This window comes from Schistocerca serialis, chromosome 2 (genome assembly GCF_023864345.2).
Source record: "Schistocerca serialis cubense isolate TAMUIC-IGC-003099 chromosome 2, iqSchSeri2.2, whole genome shotgun sequence".
Classification (NCBI taxonomy): domain Eukaryota; kingdom Metazoa; phylum Arthropoda; class Insecta; order Orthoptera; family Acrididae; genus Schistocerca; species Schistocerca serialis.
This window is the reverse complement of record NC_064639.1, coordinates 22,274,995-22,293,966: the sequence shown is the minus strand read 5'-3', so window position 1 is coordinate 22,293,966 and position 18,972 is coordinate 22,274,995. Positions and strand designations below refer to the sequence as shown.

Below are 18,972 nucleotides of genomic sequence, written 5' to 3'. Positions count from 1 at the left end.
AATCATAGACAGTAAGAAGAGTCAGTCTTCTTGTACTTAAGTCGGCATTATGCCTTTTGTGTTTAATTCCGATGCAATTTCTGTGTTTGAACGTCTATAAGAAGGTCCAAGGGATACAGTAAACCTGAAGTGAAGCATCGGAATCTAAAACACGTCTCACAGGAAAGGTTCAATACATGGTCAGTAAGAAGAGTCAGTCTTCTTGTACTTAAGTCGGCATTGTGCCTTTTGTGTATAATTCCGCTGCAATTTCTGTGTTTCAACGTCAATAAGAAGGTCCAAGGGATACTGTAAACCTGAAGTGAAGCATCGGAATCTAAAACTGGTCGCACAGGAAAGATTGAAAAGATAGACAGTAAGAAGAGTCAGTGCTCTTGTACTTAAGTCGGCATTGTGCCATTTGTATTTAATTCCGATGCAATTTCTGTGTTTCATCGTGAATAACAAGGTCCAAGGGATACAGTACACCTGAAGTGAAGCATCGGAATCTGAAACTGGTCTCACAGGATAGGCTCAAATCATAGAATATAAGAAGAGTCAGTCTTATGTACCTAAGTCGGCATTGTGCCCTTTGTATTTAATTCCGATACAAATTCTGTGTTTTATCATCAAAAAGGAGGTCCAAGGGATACAGTAAACATGAAGTGAAGCATCGATATATAAAACGGGTCTCACACGAAAAGCTAAAATCATAGAATGTAAGAAGAGTCAATCCTCTTGTACTTAAGTCGGCATTGTGCCTTTTGTATTGAATTCCGATGCAATTTCTGTGTTTCATCGTCTTTAAGTAAGTCAAAGGGATACAGTAAACCTGAAGTGAAGCATCGGAATCTAAAACTGGTCTCACAGGAAAGGCTCAAAACATCGACAGTAAGAAGAGTCAGACTTCTTGTACTTAAGTCGGCATTGTGACTTTTGTATTTAATTCCGATGCAATTTCTGTGTTTCATCATCATTAAGAAGGTTAAAGGGAGAGAGTGAACCTGAAGTAAAGCATCGGAATCCAAATCAGTCCTCACAGGTAAGGTTCAAAACATAGACAATAAGAAGAGTCAGTCTTCTTGTATTTAAGTCGGCATTGTGCATTTTGTATTTAATTCCGATGCAATTTCTGTGTTTCATCGTCAATAAGAAGGGCCAAGGGATACAGTAAACCTGAAGTGAAGCATCGGAATCTAAAACTGGTATTACAGGAGAGGTTCAAATCACAGAATGTAAGAAGAGTCAGTCTTTTTGTATTTAAGTCGGCATTGTGCCTATTGTATTTATTTCCGATGCAATTTTTGTGTTTCATCGGCAATAAGAAGGGCCAAGGGATACAGTAAACCTGAAGTGAAGCATCGGAATCTAAAACTGGTATTACAGGAGAGGTTCAAATCACAGAATGTAAGAAGAGTCAGTCCTCTTGTACTTAATCGGCTTTGTACCTTTTGTACTTGATTCCGATGCAATTTCTGTGTTTCATCGTCAATAAGAAGGCTCAAGCGATTAGTAAATCTGAAGTAAAGCATCAGAATCTAAAACTGGTCTCACAGGAAAGGTTCAAATCATAGACAGTAAGAAGGAAACAGTCTTCTTGTACTTAAGTCGGCATTGTGATTTTTGTATTTAATCCCGATGCAATTTCTGTGTTTCATCGTCAATCCAAGGGATACAGTAAACCCGAAGTGAAGAATCGGAATCTAAAACTGGTCCCACAGGAAAGGCTCAAAACATGGACAGTAAGAAGAGACAGTCTTCGTGTACTTAAGTCAGCATTGTGCCTTTTGTATTTAATTCCGATGCAATTTCTGTGTTTCATCGTGAATAAGAAGGTCCAAGGGATACAGTAAACCTGAAGTGAAGCATCGGAATCTAAAACTGGTCGCACAGGAAAGGTTCAAATCATAGACAGTAAGAGGAGTCAGACTTCTTGTACTTAAGTCGGCATTGTGAGTTTTGTATGTAATTCCGATGCAATTTCTGTGGTTCATCATCAATAAGAAGGAGAAAGGGAGAGAGTGAACTTGAAGTAAAGCATCGGAATCTAAAACTGGCCACACAGGAAAGGTTCTAAACATAGACAATAAGAAGAGTCAGTCTTCTTGTACTTAAGTCGGCATTGTGCCTTTTGCATCTAATTCCGATTCCATTTCTGTGTTTCATCGTCAATGAGAAGGTCCAAGGGATACAGTAAATCTGAAGTGAAGCATCGGAATCTATAACTGGTCTCACAGGAATGGTTCAAAACATAGACAGTGAGAAGAGTCAGACTTCTTGTACTTAAGACGGCATTGTGCCTTTTGTATTTAATTCCGATGCAATTTATGTGTTTCATCCTCAATGAGGTCCAAGGGATACAGTACACCTGAAGTGAAACATCGGGATCTAAAACTGGTCTCACCGGAAACGTTCAAAACATTGACGGTAAGAAGAGTCAGTCTTCTTGTACTGAAGTAAGACATTGTGCCATTTGTACTTATTTCCAATGGAATTCTGTGTTTCATCATCAACAAGAAGGTCCAAGGGATACAGTAAACCTGTAATGATGCATCGGAATCTAAAACTGGTCTCACAGGATAGGCTCAAATCATAGAATGTAAGAAGAGTCAGTCTTCTTGTACCTGAGTCGGCATTGTGCCTTTTGTATTTAATTCCGATGCAATTTCTGTGTTTCATCGTCAATAAGGAAGTCATAGGGATACAGTAAACCTGAAGTGAAGCATCGGAATCTAAAACAGGTCTAACAGGAAAGGCTCAAAGCATAGACAGTAAGAAGAGTCAGACTTCTTGTACCTAAGTCGGCATTGTGACTTTTGTATTTAATTCCGATGCAATTTCTGTGTTTCATCATCAATAAGAAGGTAAATGGGAGAGAGTGAACCTGAAGTAAAGCATCGGAATCTAAAACTGGCCTCACAGGAAAGGTTCAAGACATAGACAGTAAGAAGAGTCTACCTTCTTGTATTTAAGTCGGCATTGTGCTTTTTTTTTGTATTTAATTCCGATGCAATTTATGTGTTTCGTCGTCAATAAGGAGGTCCAAGGTATACAGTACACCTGAAGTGAAGCATCGGTATCTAAAATTGGTCTTACAGGAGAGCTTAAAAGGATAGACAGTAAGAAGAGTCAGCCTTCTTGTACATAAGTCGGCATTCTGCCTGTTGTACTTAATTCCGATGCAATTTCTGCGTTTCATCGTCAATAAGAAGGTCTAGGGGATACAGTAAACCTGAAGTGATGCATCGGAATCTATACCTGGTATCACAGCAAAGGTTCAAATCATAGAATGTAAAAAGAGTCAACCTCCTGTACTTAATCGGCATTGTGCCTTTTGTATTTAATTCCGATGCAATTTCTGTGTTTCATCGTCAATAAGAAGGTCCAAGGGATACAGTTAACCTGAAGTGAAGCATCGATATCTGCAACTGGTCTCAGAGGAAAGGCTCAAATCATAGAATGTAAGTAGAGTCAGTCATCTTGAACATAAGTCGGCGTTGTGCCTTTTGTATTTCATTCCGATGCAATCTCTGTGTTTCATCATCAATAAGAAGGTCCAAGGGATGCAGTAAACCTGAAGTGAAGCATCGGAATCCAAAACTCATATCACAGGAAAGGCTCAAAACATAGAGACTAAGAAGAGCTCGTCATCTTGTACTTAAGTCGGCTTTGTGCCGTTTGTATTTAATTCCGTAGCAATTTCTGTGTTTTATCGTCAAAAATAAGGTTCAAGGGATATAGTAAACCTGCAGTGAAGCATCGATATCTAAAACTGGTCTCACAGGAAAGGCTCAATTAATAGAATGTAAGTAGAGTCAGTCCTCCTGTACTTAAGTCGGCATTGTGCCTTTTGTACTTAATTCCGATGCAATTTCTGTGTTTCATCGTCAATAAGAAGGTAAAAGGGAGACAGTAGACCTGAAGTGAAGCATCAGAATCTAAAACGGGCCTCACAGGAGATGCTCAAAACATAGACAGTAAGAAGAGTCAGTCATCTTGTGCTTATGTCGGGATTGTGCCTTTTGAATATAATTCCGATGCAATGTCTGTGTTTCATCGTCTATAAGGAGGTCCAAGGGATAAAGTACACTTGAAGTGAAGCATCGAAATCTGTAACTGGTCACACAGGAAAAGGCTCACATCATAGAATGTAAGAATAGTCTGAGTTCTTGTACTAAAATCGGCATTGTGCCTTTTGTATTCAATTCCGTTACAATTTCTGTGTTTTATCGTCAAAAAGAAGGTCCAAGGGATATAGTAAATCTGAAGTGAAGCGTCTGAATCTATAACTGGTCTCACGGGAAAGGCTCAAAACATAGACAATAAGAAGAGTCAGTCTTCTTGTACTTAAGTAGGCATTGTGCCTTTTGCATCTAATTGCGATGCAATTTCTGTGTTTTATCGTCAATAATAAGGTCCAAGGGATACAGTAAATCTGAAGTGAGGCGTCGGAATCTATAACTGGTCTCACAGGAAAGGTTTAAAACATAGACAGTAAGAAGAGTCAGTCTTCTTGTACTTAAGACGGCTTTGTGCCTTTTGTATTTAATTCCGATGCAATATATGTGTTTCATCCTCAATAAGAAGGTCCAAGGGATACAGTACACCTGAAGTGAATCATCGGCATCTAAAACTGGTCTCACAGGAAAGGTTCAACACATAGAATGTAAGAAGTGTCAGTCTTGTTGTACTTAAGTCGGCATTATGCCTTTTGTGTTTAATCCCGATGCAATTTCTGTGTTTGAACGTCAATAAGAGGGTCTAAGGGATACAGTAAACCTGAAGTGAAGCATCGGAATCTAAAACACGTCTCACAGGAGAGGTTCAAAACATGGACAGTAAGAAGAGTCAGTCTTCGTGTACCTAAGTCAGCATTGTGCCTTTTGTATTTAATTCCGATGCAATTTCTGTGTTTCATCGTGAATAAGAAGGTCCATGGGATACAGTAAACCTGAAGTGAAGCATCGGATTCTAAAACTGGTCGCACAGGAAAGGTTCAAAACATAGACAGTAAGAAGAGTCAGTCCTCTTGTACTTAAGTCGGCATTGTGCCTTTTGTAATTAATTCCGATGCAAATTCTGTGTTTCTTCGTCAAAAAGGAGGGCCAAGGGATACAGTAAACATGAAGTGAAGCATCGATATCTAAAACTGGTCTCACACGAAAAGCTAAAATCATAGAATGTAAGAAGAGGCAATCCTCTAGTACTTAAGTCGCATTGTGCCTTATGTATTGAATTCCGATGCTATTTCTGTGTTTCATCGTCAATAAGGAAGTAAAAGGGATACAGTAAACCTGAAGTGAAGCATCGATATCTAAAACTGGTCTCACACGAAAAGCTAAAATCGTGGAATGTAAGAAGAGTCAATCCTCTAGTACTTAAGTCGGCATTGTGCCTTTTGTATTGAATTCCTATGTAATTTCTGTGTTTCATCGTCAATAAGGAAGTCAAAGGTATACAGTAAACCTGAAGTGAAGCATCGGATTCAAAAACTGGTCTAACAGGAAAGGCTCAAAACATAGACAGTAAGAAGAGTCAGTCTTCTTGTACTTAAGTCGGCATTGTGATTTTTGTATTTAATTACGGTGCAATTTATGTGTTTCATCGTCAATAGGGAGGTCCAAGGGATACAGTACACCTGAAGTGAAGAATCGGAATCTAAAATTGGTCTTACAGGAAAGCTTCAAAAGATAGACAGTAAGAAGATTCCGTCTTCTTGTACTTAAGTCGGCGTTCTGCCTGTTGTATTTAATTCCGATGCAATATCTTTGTTTCATCGTCAATAAGAAGGTCTAAGGGATTCAGTAAACCTGAAGTAATGCATCGGAATCTAAACCTGGTATCACAGGAAAGGTTCAAATCATAGAATGTAAGAAGAGTCAACCTCCGGTACTAAATCGGCATTGTGCCTTTTGTATTTAATTCCGATGCCATTTCTGTGTTTCATCGTCAATAAGATGGTCAAAGGGATACAGTAAACCTGAAGTGAAGCATCGATATCTATAACTGGTCTCAGAGGAAAGGCTCAAATCATAGAATGTAATAGGAGTCAGTCATCTTGTACATAAGTCGGCATTGTGCCTTTTGTATTTCATTCCGATGCAATTTCTGTGTTTCATCGTCAGTAAGAAGGTCCAAGTGATACAGTAAACCTGAAGTGAAGCATCGGAATCTAAAATTGGTCTCACAGGAAAGGCTCAAAACATAGACAGTAAGAAGAGTCAGTCTTCTTGTACTTAAGTCGGCATTGTGATTTTTGTATTTAATTACGGTGCAATTTATGTGTTTCATCGTCAATAAGAAGGTCCAAGGGATACAGTAAACCTGAAGTGAAGCATCGGAATATGAAACTGGTCTCCCAGGAGAGGTTCAAAACATAGACAGTAAGAAGAGTCAGTCTTCTTGCTCTTAAGTCGGCATTGGGCGTTTTGAATCTAATTCCGATGCAATATATGAGTTTCACCGTCAATAAGAAGGTCCAAGGGATACAGTAAACCTGAAGTGAAGCATCGGAATCTAAAATTGGTCTTACACGAAAGGTTCAAAACATAGACAGTAAGAAGAGTCAGTCTTCTTGTACTTACGTCGGCATTGTGCCATTTCGATTCAATTCCGATGCAAATTCTGTGTTTCATCGTCAATAAGAAGGTCCAAGTGATACACTACACCTGAAGTGAAGCATCGGAATCTGGAACTTGTCTCACAGAATAAGCTCAAAACATAAGATGTAAGAAGAGTCAGTCATCTTGTACTTAAGTCGCCATTGTGCCTTTTGTATTTAATTCCGATGCAATTTCTGTGTTTCATCGTCAATAAGAAGGTAAAAGGGGAGCCAGTAAGCCTGAAGTAAAGCATCGGAATCTAAAACAGGTCTCACAGGAAAGGTTCAAAACATAGACAGTAAGAAGATTCAGTCTCCCTGTACTTATGTCGACATTTTGGTTTTAGTATTTTATTCCGATGCTATTTCTGTGTTGATCGACAATAAGAACGTCCAAGGGATACAGTAAACCTGATGTGAAGCATCGGAATCTAAAACTGGTCTCACAGGAAAGGTTCAAATCATAGACAGTAAGAAAAGTCATTCCTCTTGTACTTAAGTCGCCATTGTGCCTTTTGAATTTAATTCCGATGCTATTTCTGTGTTTCATCATCAATAAGAAGGTCCAAGGGATACAGTAAACCTATAATGAAGAATCGGAATCTAAAACTGGTCTCACAGGAAAGGTTCAAAACATAGACAGTAAGAAGAGTCTGTCTTTTTGTACTTAAGTCGGCATTATGCCTGTTGTATGTAAATCCGATGCAATTTCTGTATTTCATCGTCAATAAGAAGGTCCAAGGGATACAGTAAACCTGAAGTGAAGCATCGGAATCTAAAACTGGTCTCACAGTAAAGGTTCAAAACATAGTCAGTAAGAAGAGTCAGTCTTCTTGTACTTAAGTCGGCATTGTGCGTTTTGTATTTAATTCCGATGCAATTTCTGTGTTTCATCGTCAATAAGAAATTTCCAACGGATACATTAAACCTGAATGAAGCATCGGAATCTAAAGCTGTTCTCACAGGAAAGGTTCAAATCTTAGAAAGGAAGAAGAGTCAGTCTTCTTGTACTTAAGTCGGCATTGTGCCTTTTGTATTTAATTCCGATGCAATTTCTGTGTTTCATCATCAATTAGAACGTCAAAGGGATACAGTAAACCTGAAGTGAAGCATCGGAATGTAAAACAATTCTCACAGGAAAGGTTCTAACATAGACAGTAAGAAGAGTTAGTCTTCTTGTACTTAAGTCGGCATTGTGCCTTTTGTATTTAATTCCGATGTAATTTCTGTGTTTCATTGTCTATAAGAAGGTCAAACTGATAGAGTAAACCTGAAGTGAAGCATCGGAATCTAAAACTGGTCTCACAGGAGAGGTTCAAAACATAGACAGTAAGAAGAGACAGTCTTCTTGTATTCATGTCGGCATTGTTCCTTTTGTAGTTAATTCCGATACAATTGCTGTGTTTCATCGTCAATAAGAAGGTCCAAGGGATACAGTAAACCTGAAGTGAAGCATCGGAATATGAAACTGGTCTCCCAGGAGAGGTTCAAAGCATAGACAGTAAGAAGAGTCAGTCTTCTTGCTCTTAAGTCGGCATTGGGCGTTTTGAATCTAATTCCGATGCAATATATGTGTTTCATCGTCAATAAGAAGGTCCAAGGGATACAGTAAACCTGAAGTGAAGCATCGGAATCTAAAACTGGTCTTACAGGAGAGGTTCAAATCATTGGATGTAAGGAGAGTCAGTCTTCTTGTACTTAAGTTGGCATTGTGCCGTTTGTATGTAATTCCGATGCAATTTCTGTGCTTCACCGTCAATAAGTAGGTCCAAGGGAAACAGGAAACCTGTAGTGAAGCATCGGAATCTAAAACTGGTCTCACAGGAAAGGTACAAAACATAGACATTATGAGGAGTCTTTCTTATTCTACTTAAATACAAACGGCACAATTCGGACTTAATTCCGATGCAATTTCTGTGTTTCTTCGTCAATAAGAAAGTCCAAGGGATACAGTACACCTGAAGTGAAGCATCGGTATCTGGAACTGGTCACACAGGAAAGGCTAAAATCATAGAATGTAGTAAGAGTCAGTCATCTTGTACTTCAGTCGGCATTGTGCCTTTTGTATTCAATCCGTTGCAATTTCTATGTTTTATTGTCAAAAAGAAGGCCCAACGGATACAGTAAACCTGCAGTGAAGCATTGATATCTAAAACTTGTCTCACAGGAAAGGCTCAATTAATAGAATGTAAGTAGAGTCAGTCCTCCTGTACTTAAGTCGGCATTGTGCGTTTTGTATTCAATTCCGATGCAATTTCTGTGTTTCATCGTGAATAAGAAGGTCCAAGGAACACAGTAAACCTGAAGTGAAGCATCAGAACCTAAAACTGGTATGACAGGAAAAGTTCCAATCACGGAATGTAAGAAGAGTCAGTCTTCAAGTACTTAAGTCGTCATTGTGCCTTTTGTATTTAATTCCGATGTAATTTCTGTGTTTCATCGTCAATAAGAAGATCCAAGGGATACAGTAAATCTGAAGTGAAGAATCGGAATCTAAAACGGGACTCACAGGAAATGTTCAATACATAGACAGTAAGAAGAGTCAGTCTCCTTGAACTTAAGTCGGCATTGTGCCTTTTGTATTTAATTCCGATGTAATTTCTGTATTTCATCGTCTATAAGAAGGTCAAACAGATACAGTAAACCTGAAGTGAAGTATCGGAATCTAAAACTGGTCTCACAGGAGAGGTTCAAAGCATAGACAGTAAGAAGAGTCAGTCTCCTTGTATTTAAGTCGGAATCGTGCCTTTTGTATTTAATCCCGATGCAATTTCTGTGTTTCATCGTCTATTAGAAGGTCCAAGGGATACAGTAAACCTGAAGTGAAGCATCGGAATCTAAACCTGGTCTCACAGGAAGGGCTCAAATCATAGAATGTAAGAAGAGTCAGTCTTCTTGTACTTAAGTCGGCATTGTGCCTTTTGTATTTAATTCCGATGCAATTTCTGTGTTTCATCGCCAATAGGAAGGTCCAAGGGATACAGTAAACCTGAAGTGAAGCATCGGAATCTAAAACTGGTCTCACAGGGAAGGTTCAAAACATAGACAGTAAGAAGTGTCAGTCTTCGTGTATTTATGTCGGCATTGTACCTTTTGTAGTTAATTCCGATGCAATTTCTGTGTTTCATCGTCAATAAGAAGGTCCAAGGGATACAGTAAACCTGAAGTGAGGCATCGGAATATGAAGCTGGTCCCACAGGAAAGGTTCAAAACATAGACAATAAAAAGAGTCAGTCTTCTTGCACTTAAGTCGGCATTGTGCCTTTTGAATCTAATTGTGATGCAATTTCTGTGTTTCTTCGTCAATAGGAATGTCCAAGGGATACAGTATACCTGAAGTGAAGCATCGGTATCTGGAACTGGTCCCACAGGAAAGGCTAAATTCATAGAATGTAAGAAGAGTCAGTCATCTTGTACTTCAGTCGGCATTGTGCCATTTGTATTCAATCCGTTGCAATTTCTGTGTTTTATCGTCAAAAAGAAGTTCCAGGGGATACAGTAAACCTGCAGTGAAGCATTGATATCTAAAACTTGTCTCACAGGAAAGGCTCAATTAATAGAATGTAAGTAAAGTCAGTCCTCCTGTACTTAAGTCAGCATTGTGCGTTTTGTATTCAATTCCGATGCAATTTCTGTGTTTCATCGTCAATAAGAAGATCCAAGGGATACAGTAAACCTGAAGTGAATCATCGATATCTATAACTGGTCTCAGAGGAAAGGCTCAAATCATACAATGTAATAGGAGTCAGTCATCTTGTACATAAGTCGGCATTGTGCCTTTTGTATTTCATTCCGATGCAATCTCTGTGTTTCATCGTCAATAAGAAGGTTCAAGGGATGCGGTAAACCTGAAGTGAAGCATCGGAATCCAAAACTCATATCACAGGAAAGGCTCAAAACATAGACAGTAAGAAGAGCTCGTCATCTTGTACTTAAGTAGGCTTTGAGCTTTTGTATTTAATTCCGATGCAATTTCTGTGTTTCATCGTTAGTAAGAAGGTCCAAGTGATACAGTAAACCTGAAGTGAAGCATCGGAATCTAAAATTGGTCTTACACGAAAGGTTCAAAACATAGACAGTAAGAAGAGTCAGTCTTGTAGTACTAAGGCCGGCATTGTGCAATTTCGATTTAATTCCGATGCAATTTCTGTGTTTCATCGTCAATAAGAAGATTCAAGTGATACACTACACCTGAAGTGAAGCATCGGAATCTGGAACTTGTCTCACAGAAAAGGCTCAAAACATAAGATGTAAGAAGAGTCAGTCATCTTGTCCTTAAGTCGCCATTGTGCCTTTTGTATTTAATTCCGATGCAATTTCTGTGTTTCATCGTCAATAAGAAGGTAAAAGGGAGACAGTAAACCTGAGGTAAAGCATCGGAATCTAAAACAGGTCTCACAGGAAAGGTGTGGTGTCACCGCCAGACACCACACTTGCTAGGTGGTAGCTTAAATCGGCCGCGGTCCATGTAGTACATGTCGGACCCGCGTGTCGCCACTGTGATCGCAGACCTAGCGCCACCACCAAGGCAGGTCTCGTGACACGAGAGAGCACTCGCCCCCAGTTGTACGAGAACCAAGTTACCGCCCAGTTGTATGAGAACCTAGCTACCGACCAGATGTACGAAGCCTTTCTCTCTCATTAGCCGAGAGACAGAATAGCCATCAGCTAAGTTAATGGCTACGAACTAGCAAGGCGCCAATTGTATCAGTGCCTATAGCTTACGAGTATTCAAGAGAGATGTATTCCAAGGACTAAATAAAAGATAAGTAATAAGCATCTACATACTTTTCTTCTTATTCATTTATAAGTTCTCATGTTCCAGACTTCACGCCCGTCTGCTTTAGCCGTGCGTGCCCTATCGGCTACAGCGTTAGTCTAGAGTTCATTTTCAGCCATCTAAACTTCACGGTGTCGGCCCAGCTACCGACACAACATTTATTGGCGACGAGCAAAAGAGTTTGTATTAATTCGTTTACAACATTGGCGACGATTTACAGTGTTTTCTGATTGCTTGCATTTAATTGTGTCATGGCTTCGCCACATTCTCCAGATGTACTGTCCGAATTTTATCGCTTGCAGAATCAGCAGACGCAGGCGTTACTGGATGCCCTTGGACAGCTCGTCCAGGGTCAACGTACCATTCAAACCGATGCGGCCGCCGCCGCTTCTTCGCTCCCGCTGCCACTAAACGCTGTTGCGCCTCCCTTTCGACCATACGTGGCAGCCGATGAGACCTGGCAAGAGTGGTCTCGCCAGTTCAGCTTCCACCTTGCTGCCTACAGAATTCAAGGTAATGAGCGGCAGCCGTTTTTGCTTTCTTGTGTCGGTGTGTCCACATACCGTGTGATAGTGAAATTGTTTCCCCGACGAGACGTAGCAACTCTGTCATACGAGGAAATTTTGTCTGCATTAGATGCCTATTTCAAAGAAACAGTTAATGTGGTTGCAAAACGGTATACGTTCTTTCGTACAAAACGTACGGCCGGTCAAACTAATAGGGAGTGGGTAGCAACATTGCAAGGACTTACTAGGGACTGTGCCTTTGAATGTGACTGTGGTCTTTCTTATTCAGATACAATGGTGCGTGATGCAATTGCACAGAACGATTCTGATGTTCGCATACGGGAGCAAATTTTGAAACTAGTTAATCCCTCCCTTCAACAAGTGATAGACATATTGGATAGACAGGACACACTTGACTGTGCTCAGGAATCTTTTGAAACTTCGCCAGCCGTGTGTAACATTAACCGGCCCGCTGGACGCGCTGCGCGGCCCGGTAACCGGGCCTTGCGCACGTCGACACAGCGACCGCCGCGTGCTAAGCCAGGTGTGCCGCGCCAGCCCACAAATGCCGTGAAATCATGCCCGCGGTGTGCTACTAGACATTCGCGTGAACATTGCCCGTCACGCCAAGCTATTTGCTTTTTCTGCAATAAGAAAGGACATGTTCAAAGTGTTTGCCAGAAAAAGCTCAGATCAGACAATCACAATCATTCCAGGCCCTTTGCTTCGCGCCGGAATCGAACCCAGGACACTCAGGCTCGTGGACCTTCGCCTATGGACATTCATGTCGTTAATTCCGCTTCGTCCAGTGACACTTTCTCTAACAGTAACTGTGTTCGTCCCACAAAAACTGTGCGTCGACGTCGCCGGCAATCACGTCAATTAGCAAGTGATTCTGTACCAGTGTCTATTCAAATTGCACAAAACAGTCGCTCTTGTCGTCAGCAGGACAATAAACTTTTTGTGGACTTAGACTTTGAAGGCAAAGTGATACCATTCCAGCTCGATACCGGAGCTGCAGTTTCATTGCTCAATCATGACACGTACAAACAACTGGGCAAACCTCCGTTGCGTTCCGCAAATGTTAAGCTAACTACATATTCCGGACAGACAATTCCTGTGTTAGGACAGTGCAGCCTTCTTGCAACATACAAGGGACAAACAAAACTTGTGTCATTTTACGTTCTTCGTTCTTCTTCTGCAGCGAACTTATTTGGTCTAGACTTGTTTCAGTTGTTTAACATGTCTATTGTAAATCAGGTCCTATCAGTGAATCAGACTGTGCCTACAGACAGAGTTTCTCGGCTGTGTGACGAATTTGCAGACATTTTTGCACCGGGCTTAGGTTGCGCTAAAAACAATGAAGCACATTTGGAACTGGAAGGAAACGCGCAACCGAAATTTTTCAGAGCGCGCAATGTTCGCCACGCATTGCGTCAGGAGGTCGCAAGAACATTGAACAATGTAGATTCACAAGGTGTGAGTGAATGTGCGCAATGCCTCTTTCATTTCAGCTCCGCTTCATCGCTTACGCCGTAATGGTGTTCCGTTCTCTGGACGACGGAATGCGAACGCGCCTTTCGCCAGTGGAAATCGGCGTTGCTTTCTAATACTTGCCTTACGCCATTCGATCCCCGGAAACCCCTTTTGTTGATGGTAGATGCATCGGATTTCGGGATCGGTGCTGTGCTTGCGCACAAAGTTGGCTCCCATGATCGCCCTATTGCCTTTGCGTCCAAATTGCTGTCGTCTGCGCAACGAAATTATTCACACATAGAGAAAGAAGCTTTGGCTCTCGTGTTTGGTGTTACTAAGTTCCATGATTTCTTGTATGGTCGTCACGTTACCATCATCCCAGACCACAAACCTTTGACATCGCTTTTTCATCCGACCAAGCCTGTACCTCCACGTACAGCGCAGAAATTCATTCGCTGGTCTATTTTCCTCTCGCAGTACCGCTACGATATCTTGTATCGGTCCACTGCTACGCACGGAAACGCCGATGCGTTGTCCCGTTTGCCTGTTGCTGAGGATAAAGCATTCGATTCTTCCGAACTCGCTTGCATGTTCATTGATTCGGAAACCGATGAAGTGGTCGAATCGTTTCCGATTGATTTTCGTCGTGTCGCTACAGCCACAGCTGCTGACCCTGTCCTTGCTACTGTTTTACGTTTTGTTGCTACGCAATGGCCTTTGTCAAAGTCTCGGATCGAGGATCCGTTGGTTCGCCGATTTTTTGCTCACAAGGAGAGACTTTTTGTTCGACGTGGTGTTTTGTTGTTGCGTTCTGATAATGATCAGTCCAGAGTCGTGGTCCCACGTTCGTTACAATCCTCTGTTTTACGGCTTCTTCACCAAGGACATTGGGGTATAGTGCGAACGAAACAACTTGCTCGTCAGCACTGTACTTGGTTCGGAATCGATGCTGCGATTACGAATATGTGTTCTTCGTGCCCGGCGTGTGCCGAACAACAGTCCGCACCGCCGCGGAAAGTCTTTGCGTGGCCAAAAGCCACTTCCCCTTGGCAACGCTTGCACATTGATTTTGCTGGTCCATTCTGGAATGCTCGATGGTTAGTTCTGGTCGACGCCTTCAGTAATTTTCCTTTTGTTGTCCGGATGTCTTCCACGACGTCCTCCGCCACCATCCAAGCGTTGTCTGCTATCTTTTGCATTGAAGGTCTTCCGCAGACTATTGTTTCCGACAATGGCCCACAATTCATGTCCGCAGAATTTCAGTCATTCTGCCAGGCCAATGGTATTCAACATCTGACATCCGCGCCGTTTTCGCCTCAGTCCAACGGTGCCGCTGAACGATTGGTCCGGACTTTCAAGTCACAGATGTTGAAATTGAAGGAGTCGCATTCTCGGGAGGACGCATTGTTGCTCTTTTTGTCTTCGTATCGCTCTCAGCCCCGAGATGGTCGCTCGCCGGCTGAGTTGCTCCACGGTCGTCCTCATCGCACCTTGATGTCTTTGCTGCATCCGCCGCATCAGGTTCCTGTGCAGCGGCAGACTCCAGCTTTTGCTCCAGGCGACGTTGTGTTTTATCGCAACTATCGAGGTTCACGGCGTTGGCTCGCAGGGCGCATTCTTCGCTGCCTCGGCCGCGCGATGTATTTGGTTTTGGGGGCCTCTGGTGAGGTGCGTCGGCATCTCAATCAGCTGCGCCTCTGTCGTCGCTCGGGTTCTGCCGCTCCCCGTCTGCTTTCAGCGACGGTGCCGTCCGGTCAGCGCCCTGGGGACCCATCTACTGGCTCGCCTCATCCCCAGGTGTTACCGACGATGCCTTCCATTTTGCCCCATGGCGACGCGCCGCCGCCGCCGCAGCAGCAGCCGCCGCCGCCGCCGCCGCTTCTTCTCCCGCCGGCGCCGCCCGCATTCGACGCTTCGTTGCAGCCGCCAAGCGCCTCCCAGGGTCACGCGCCGCCGATCGCTTCCCGTGACCAGCTGTCCTCCGCCATGGAACTCCCGCCCGCTCCGGACCACGTGACGTCATCGCGCGTCGGCTACCCCGACGCAATGGAGGTTGATCCTTCGGTCACTCCTGTCTCTTTACGGGCGCATACGCCGCATGTTGACGTGCACCCTGGACTAGTTTTTCAGGCGTTTCCTAGCTCCCCTCGGACCGTATGGCCGGGTGCGGGTGGCACAGCCTCGCCTGTTGTTAGGCTCCCCACCTCATCGCATACGTCAACATGTGGTCCTCCCCACGGCGGGCGGAAGCCTTATCACACGGCCGTTCGCCGATTTGCGGGGGAGGAATGTGGTGTCACCGCCAGACACCACACTTGCTAGGTGGTAGCTTAAATCGGCCGCGGTCCATGTAGTACATGTCGGACCCGCGTGTCGCCACTGTGATCGCAGACCTAGCGCCACCACCAAGGCAGGTCTCGTGATACGAGAGAGCACTCACCCCCAGTTGTACGAGAACCAAGCTACCGCCCAGTTGTATGAGAACCTAGCTACCGACCAGATGTACGAAGCCTTTCTCTCTCATTAGCCGAGAGACAGAATAGCCATCAGCTAAGTTAATGGCTACGAACTAGCAAGGCGCCAATTGTATCAGTGCCTATAGCTTACGAGTATTCAAGAGAGATGTATTCCAAGGACTAAATAAAAGATAAGTAATAAGCATCTACATACTTTTCTTCTTATTCATTTATAAGTTCTCATGTTCCAGACTTCACGCCCGTCTGCTTTAGCCGTGCGTGCCCTATCGGCTACAGCGTTAGTCTAGAGTTCATTTTCAGCCATCTAAACTTCACGGTGTCGGCCCAGCTACCGACACAACAAAAGGTTCAAAACATAGACAGTAAGAAGATTCAGTCTCCCTGTACTTACGTCGACATTTTGGGTTTAGTATTTTATTCCGTTGCTATTTCTGTGTTGATCGTCAATAAGAACGTCCAAGGGATACAGTAAACCCGATGTGAAGCATCGGAATCTAAAACTGGTCTCACAGGAAAGGTTCAAAACATAGACAGTACGAAGAGTCAGTCTTCTTGTATTTATGTCGGCATTGTTCCTTTTGTAGTTAATTCCGATACAATTGCTGTGTTTCATCGTCAATAAGAAGGTCCAAGGGATACAGTAAACCTGAAGTGAAGCATCGGAATATTAAACTGGTGTCACAGGAGAGGTTCAAAACATAGACAGTAAGAAGAGTAAGTCTTCTTGCTCTTAAGTCGGCATTGGGCCTTTTGAATCTAATTCCGATGCAATATATGTGTTTCATCGTCAATAAGAAGGTCCAAGGGATACAGTAAACCTGAAGTGAAGCATCGGAATCTAAAACTGGTCTTACAGGAGAGGTTCAAATCATAGGATGTAAGAAGAGTCAGTCGTCTTGTACTTAAGTCGACATTGAGACCTTTGTACTTAATCCCGATGCAATGTCTGTGTTTCGTCGTCTACAAGAAGGTCCAAGGGATACAGTAAACCCTAAGTACAAGAATAGAGACGCTTCTTACAGTCGATGCTTTGAGCATTCCCTGTGAGACCAGTATTAGTTTCCGATACACCACTGCAGGTTCAATGTATTCCTTGGACATACACATTGACGATGAAACACCGAAATTACATCGGAATTAAATACAAAAGGCACAATGCCGTCTTAAGTGCAAGCAGGGTGAGAGTTCTTAGAGTCTGTGATTTGATCCTTTCGTGTGAGAATAGTTTTAGTTTCCGATACACCACTGCAGGTGCAATGTATTCCTTGGACCTTCACTTTGACGATGAAACACTGAAATCTCATCGGAATTAAATACAAAATGCTCAATGCCGCCTTCAGTACAAGAATAGAGACTCTTCATACAGTCGGTGCTTTAAGCATTCCCTGTGAGACCAGAATTATTTTCCGATACACCACTGCAGGTTCAAAGTATTCCTTGGACATACACATTGACGATGAAACACAGAAATCGCATCGGAATTAAACACAAAAGGCACAATGCCGCCTTAAGTACAGGAATAGAGACTCTTCTTACAGTCGGTGCTTTGAGCATTCCCTGTGAGACCAGTATTAGTTGCCGATACACCACTGCAGGTTCAGTGTATTCTTTGGACATATACATTGACGATGAAACACTGAAATTACATCGGAATTAAATACAAAACGAATAATTCCGCCGTAAGTGCAAGAAGAGTGAGACTTCTTAGAGTCTGTGCTTTGATCCTTTCCTGTGAGACCAGTATTAGTTTCCGATACACCACTGCCGGTTCAATGTATTCCTTGGTCCTTCACATTGACGATAAAACACAGAAATTGCATCGGAATTAAATAAAAAAGGCACAATGCCGCCTTAAGTACAAGAATAGAGACTCTTCTTACAGTCGGTGCTTTGAGCATTCCCTGTGAGACCAGTATTAGTTTCCGATACACCACTGCAGTTTCAATGTATTCCTTGGACCTTCATATTGACGTTGAAACACAGAAATGGCATAGGAAATAAATTGAAAAGGCGCAATGCCGCCTTAAGCACAAGAATAGAGACCCTTCTTACAGTCGATGCTTTGAGCATTCCCTGTGAGACCAGTATTAGTTTCCGATACACCACTGCAGGTTCAATGTATTCCTTGGACATACTCATTGACGATGGAACACTGAAATTACATCGGAATTAAATACAAAAGGCACAATGCCGCCTTGAGTGCAAGAATAGAAACTCTTCTTACAGTCGGTGATTTGAGCATTCCCTGCGAAACCAGTATTTGTTTCCGATACACCACTGCAGGTTCAATGTATTCCTTGGACCTTCACATTGACGATGAAACACAGAAATCGCATCGGAATTAAATACAAAAGGCACAATGCCGCCTTAAGTACAAGAATTGTGACTCTTCTTACAGTCGGAACTTTGAGCATTCCCTGTGAGACCAGTATTAGTTTCCGATACACCACTTTAGGTTCAATGTGTTCCTTCGACCTTCACATTGACGATGAAACACAGAAATCGCATCTGAATTAAATAAAAAAAGCGCAATGCCGCCTTAAGTACAAGAATAGAAAATCTTCTCACAGTCGGTGCTTTGAGCATTCCCTGTGAGACCAGTATTAGTTTCTGATAAACCACTGTAGGTTCAATGTATTCCTTGGACCTTTACATTGTCGATGAAACACAGAAATCGCATCGGAGTTAAATACAGAAGGCACAATGCCGCCTTAAATACAAGAATATAGACTCTTCTTACTGTCGGTGCCTTGAGCATTCCCTATGAGACCAGTATTAGTTTCCGATACACCACTGCAGGTTCAATGAATTCCTTGGACCTTCACATTGACGATGAAACACAGAAATAGCATCGGAATTAAATACAAAAATCGCAATGCAGCCTTAAGTACAAGAATAGAGACTCTTCTTACAGTCGGTGCTTTGAGCATTCCCTGTGAGACCAGTATTAGTTTCAGATACACCACTGCAGTTTCAATGTATTCCTTGGACCTTCATATTGACGATGAAACACAGAAATCGCATAGGAAATAAATTGAAAAGGCGCAATGCCGCCTTAAGCACAAGAATAGAGACTCTTCTTACAGTCAGTGCTTTGAGCATTCCCTGTGAGACCAGTATTACTTTCTGATTCACCACTGCAGGTTCAATGTA

The 18,972-nt window shown here is 42.5% G+C and overlaps 1 protein-coding gene across 1 annotated transcript in view; it reads left to right on the top strand.

Moving 5' to 3' along the window:
- The first annotated feature begins 13,749 nt into the window (after window positions 1-13,749).
- The window catches only part of LOC126458638 (uncharacterized protein K02A2.6-like), a 410,463-nt gene continuing 405,240 nt past the window's right edge, over window positions 13,750-18,972 (top strand). The window contains exon 1 of the mRNA XM_050095806.1: window positions 13,750-14,863. Coding sequence (XP_049951763.1) covers window positions 13,931-14,863 — 933 coding nt within the window. The 5' untranslated portion in view covers window positions 13,750-13,930. The remainder of the gene's footprint in view (window positions 14,864-18,972) is intronic.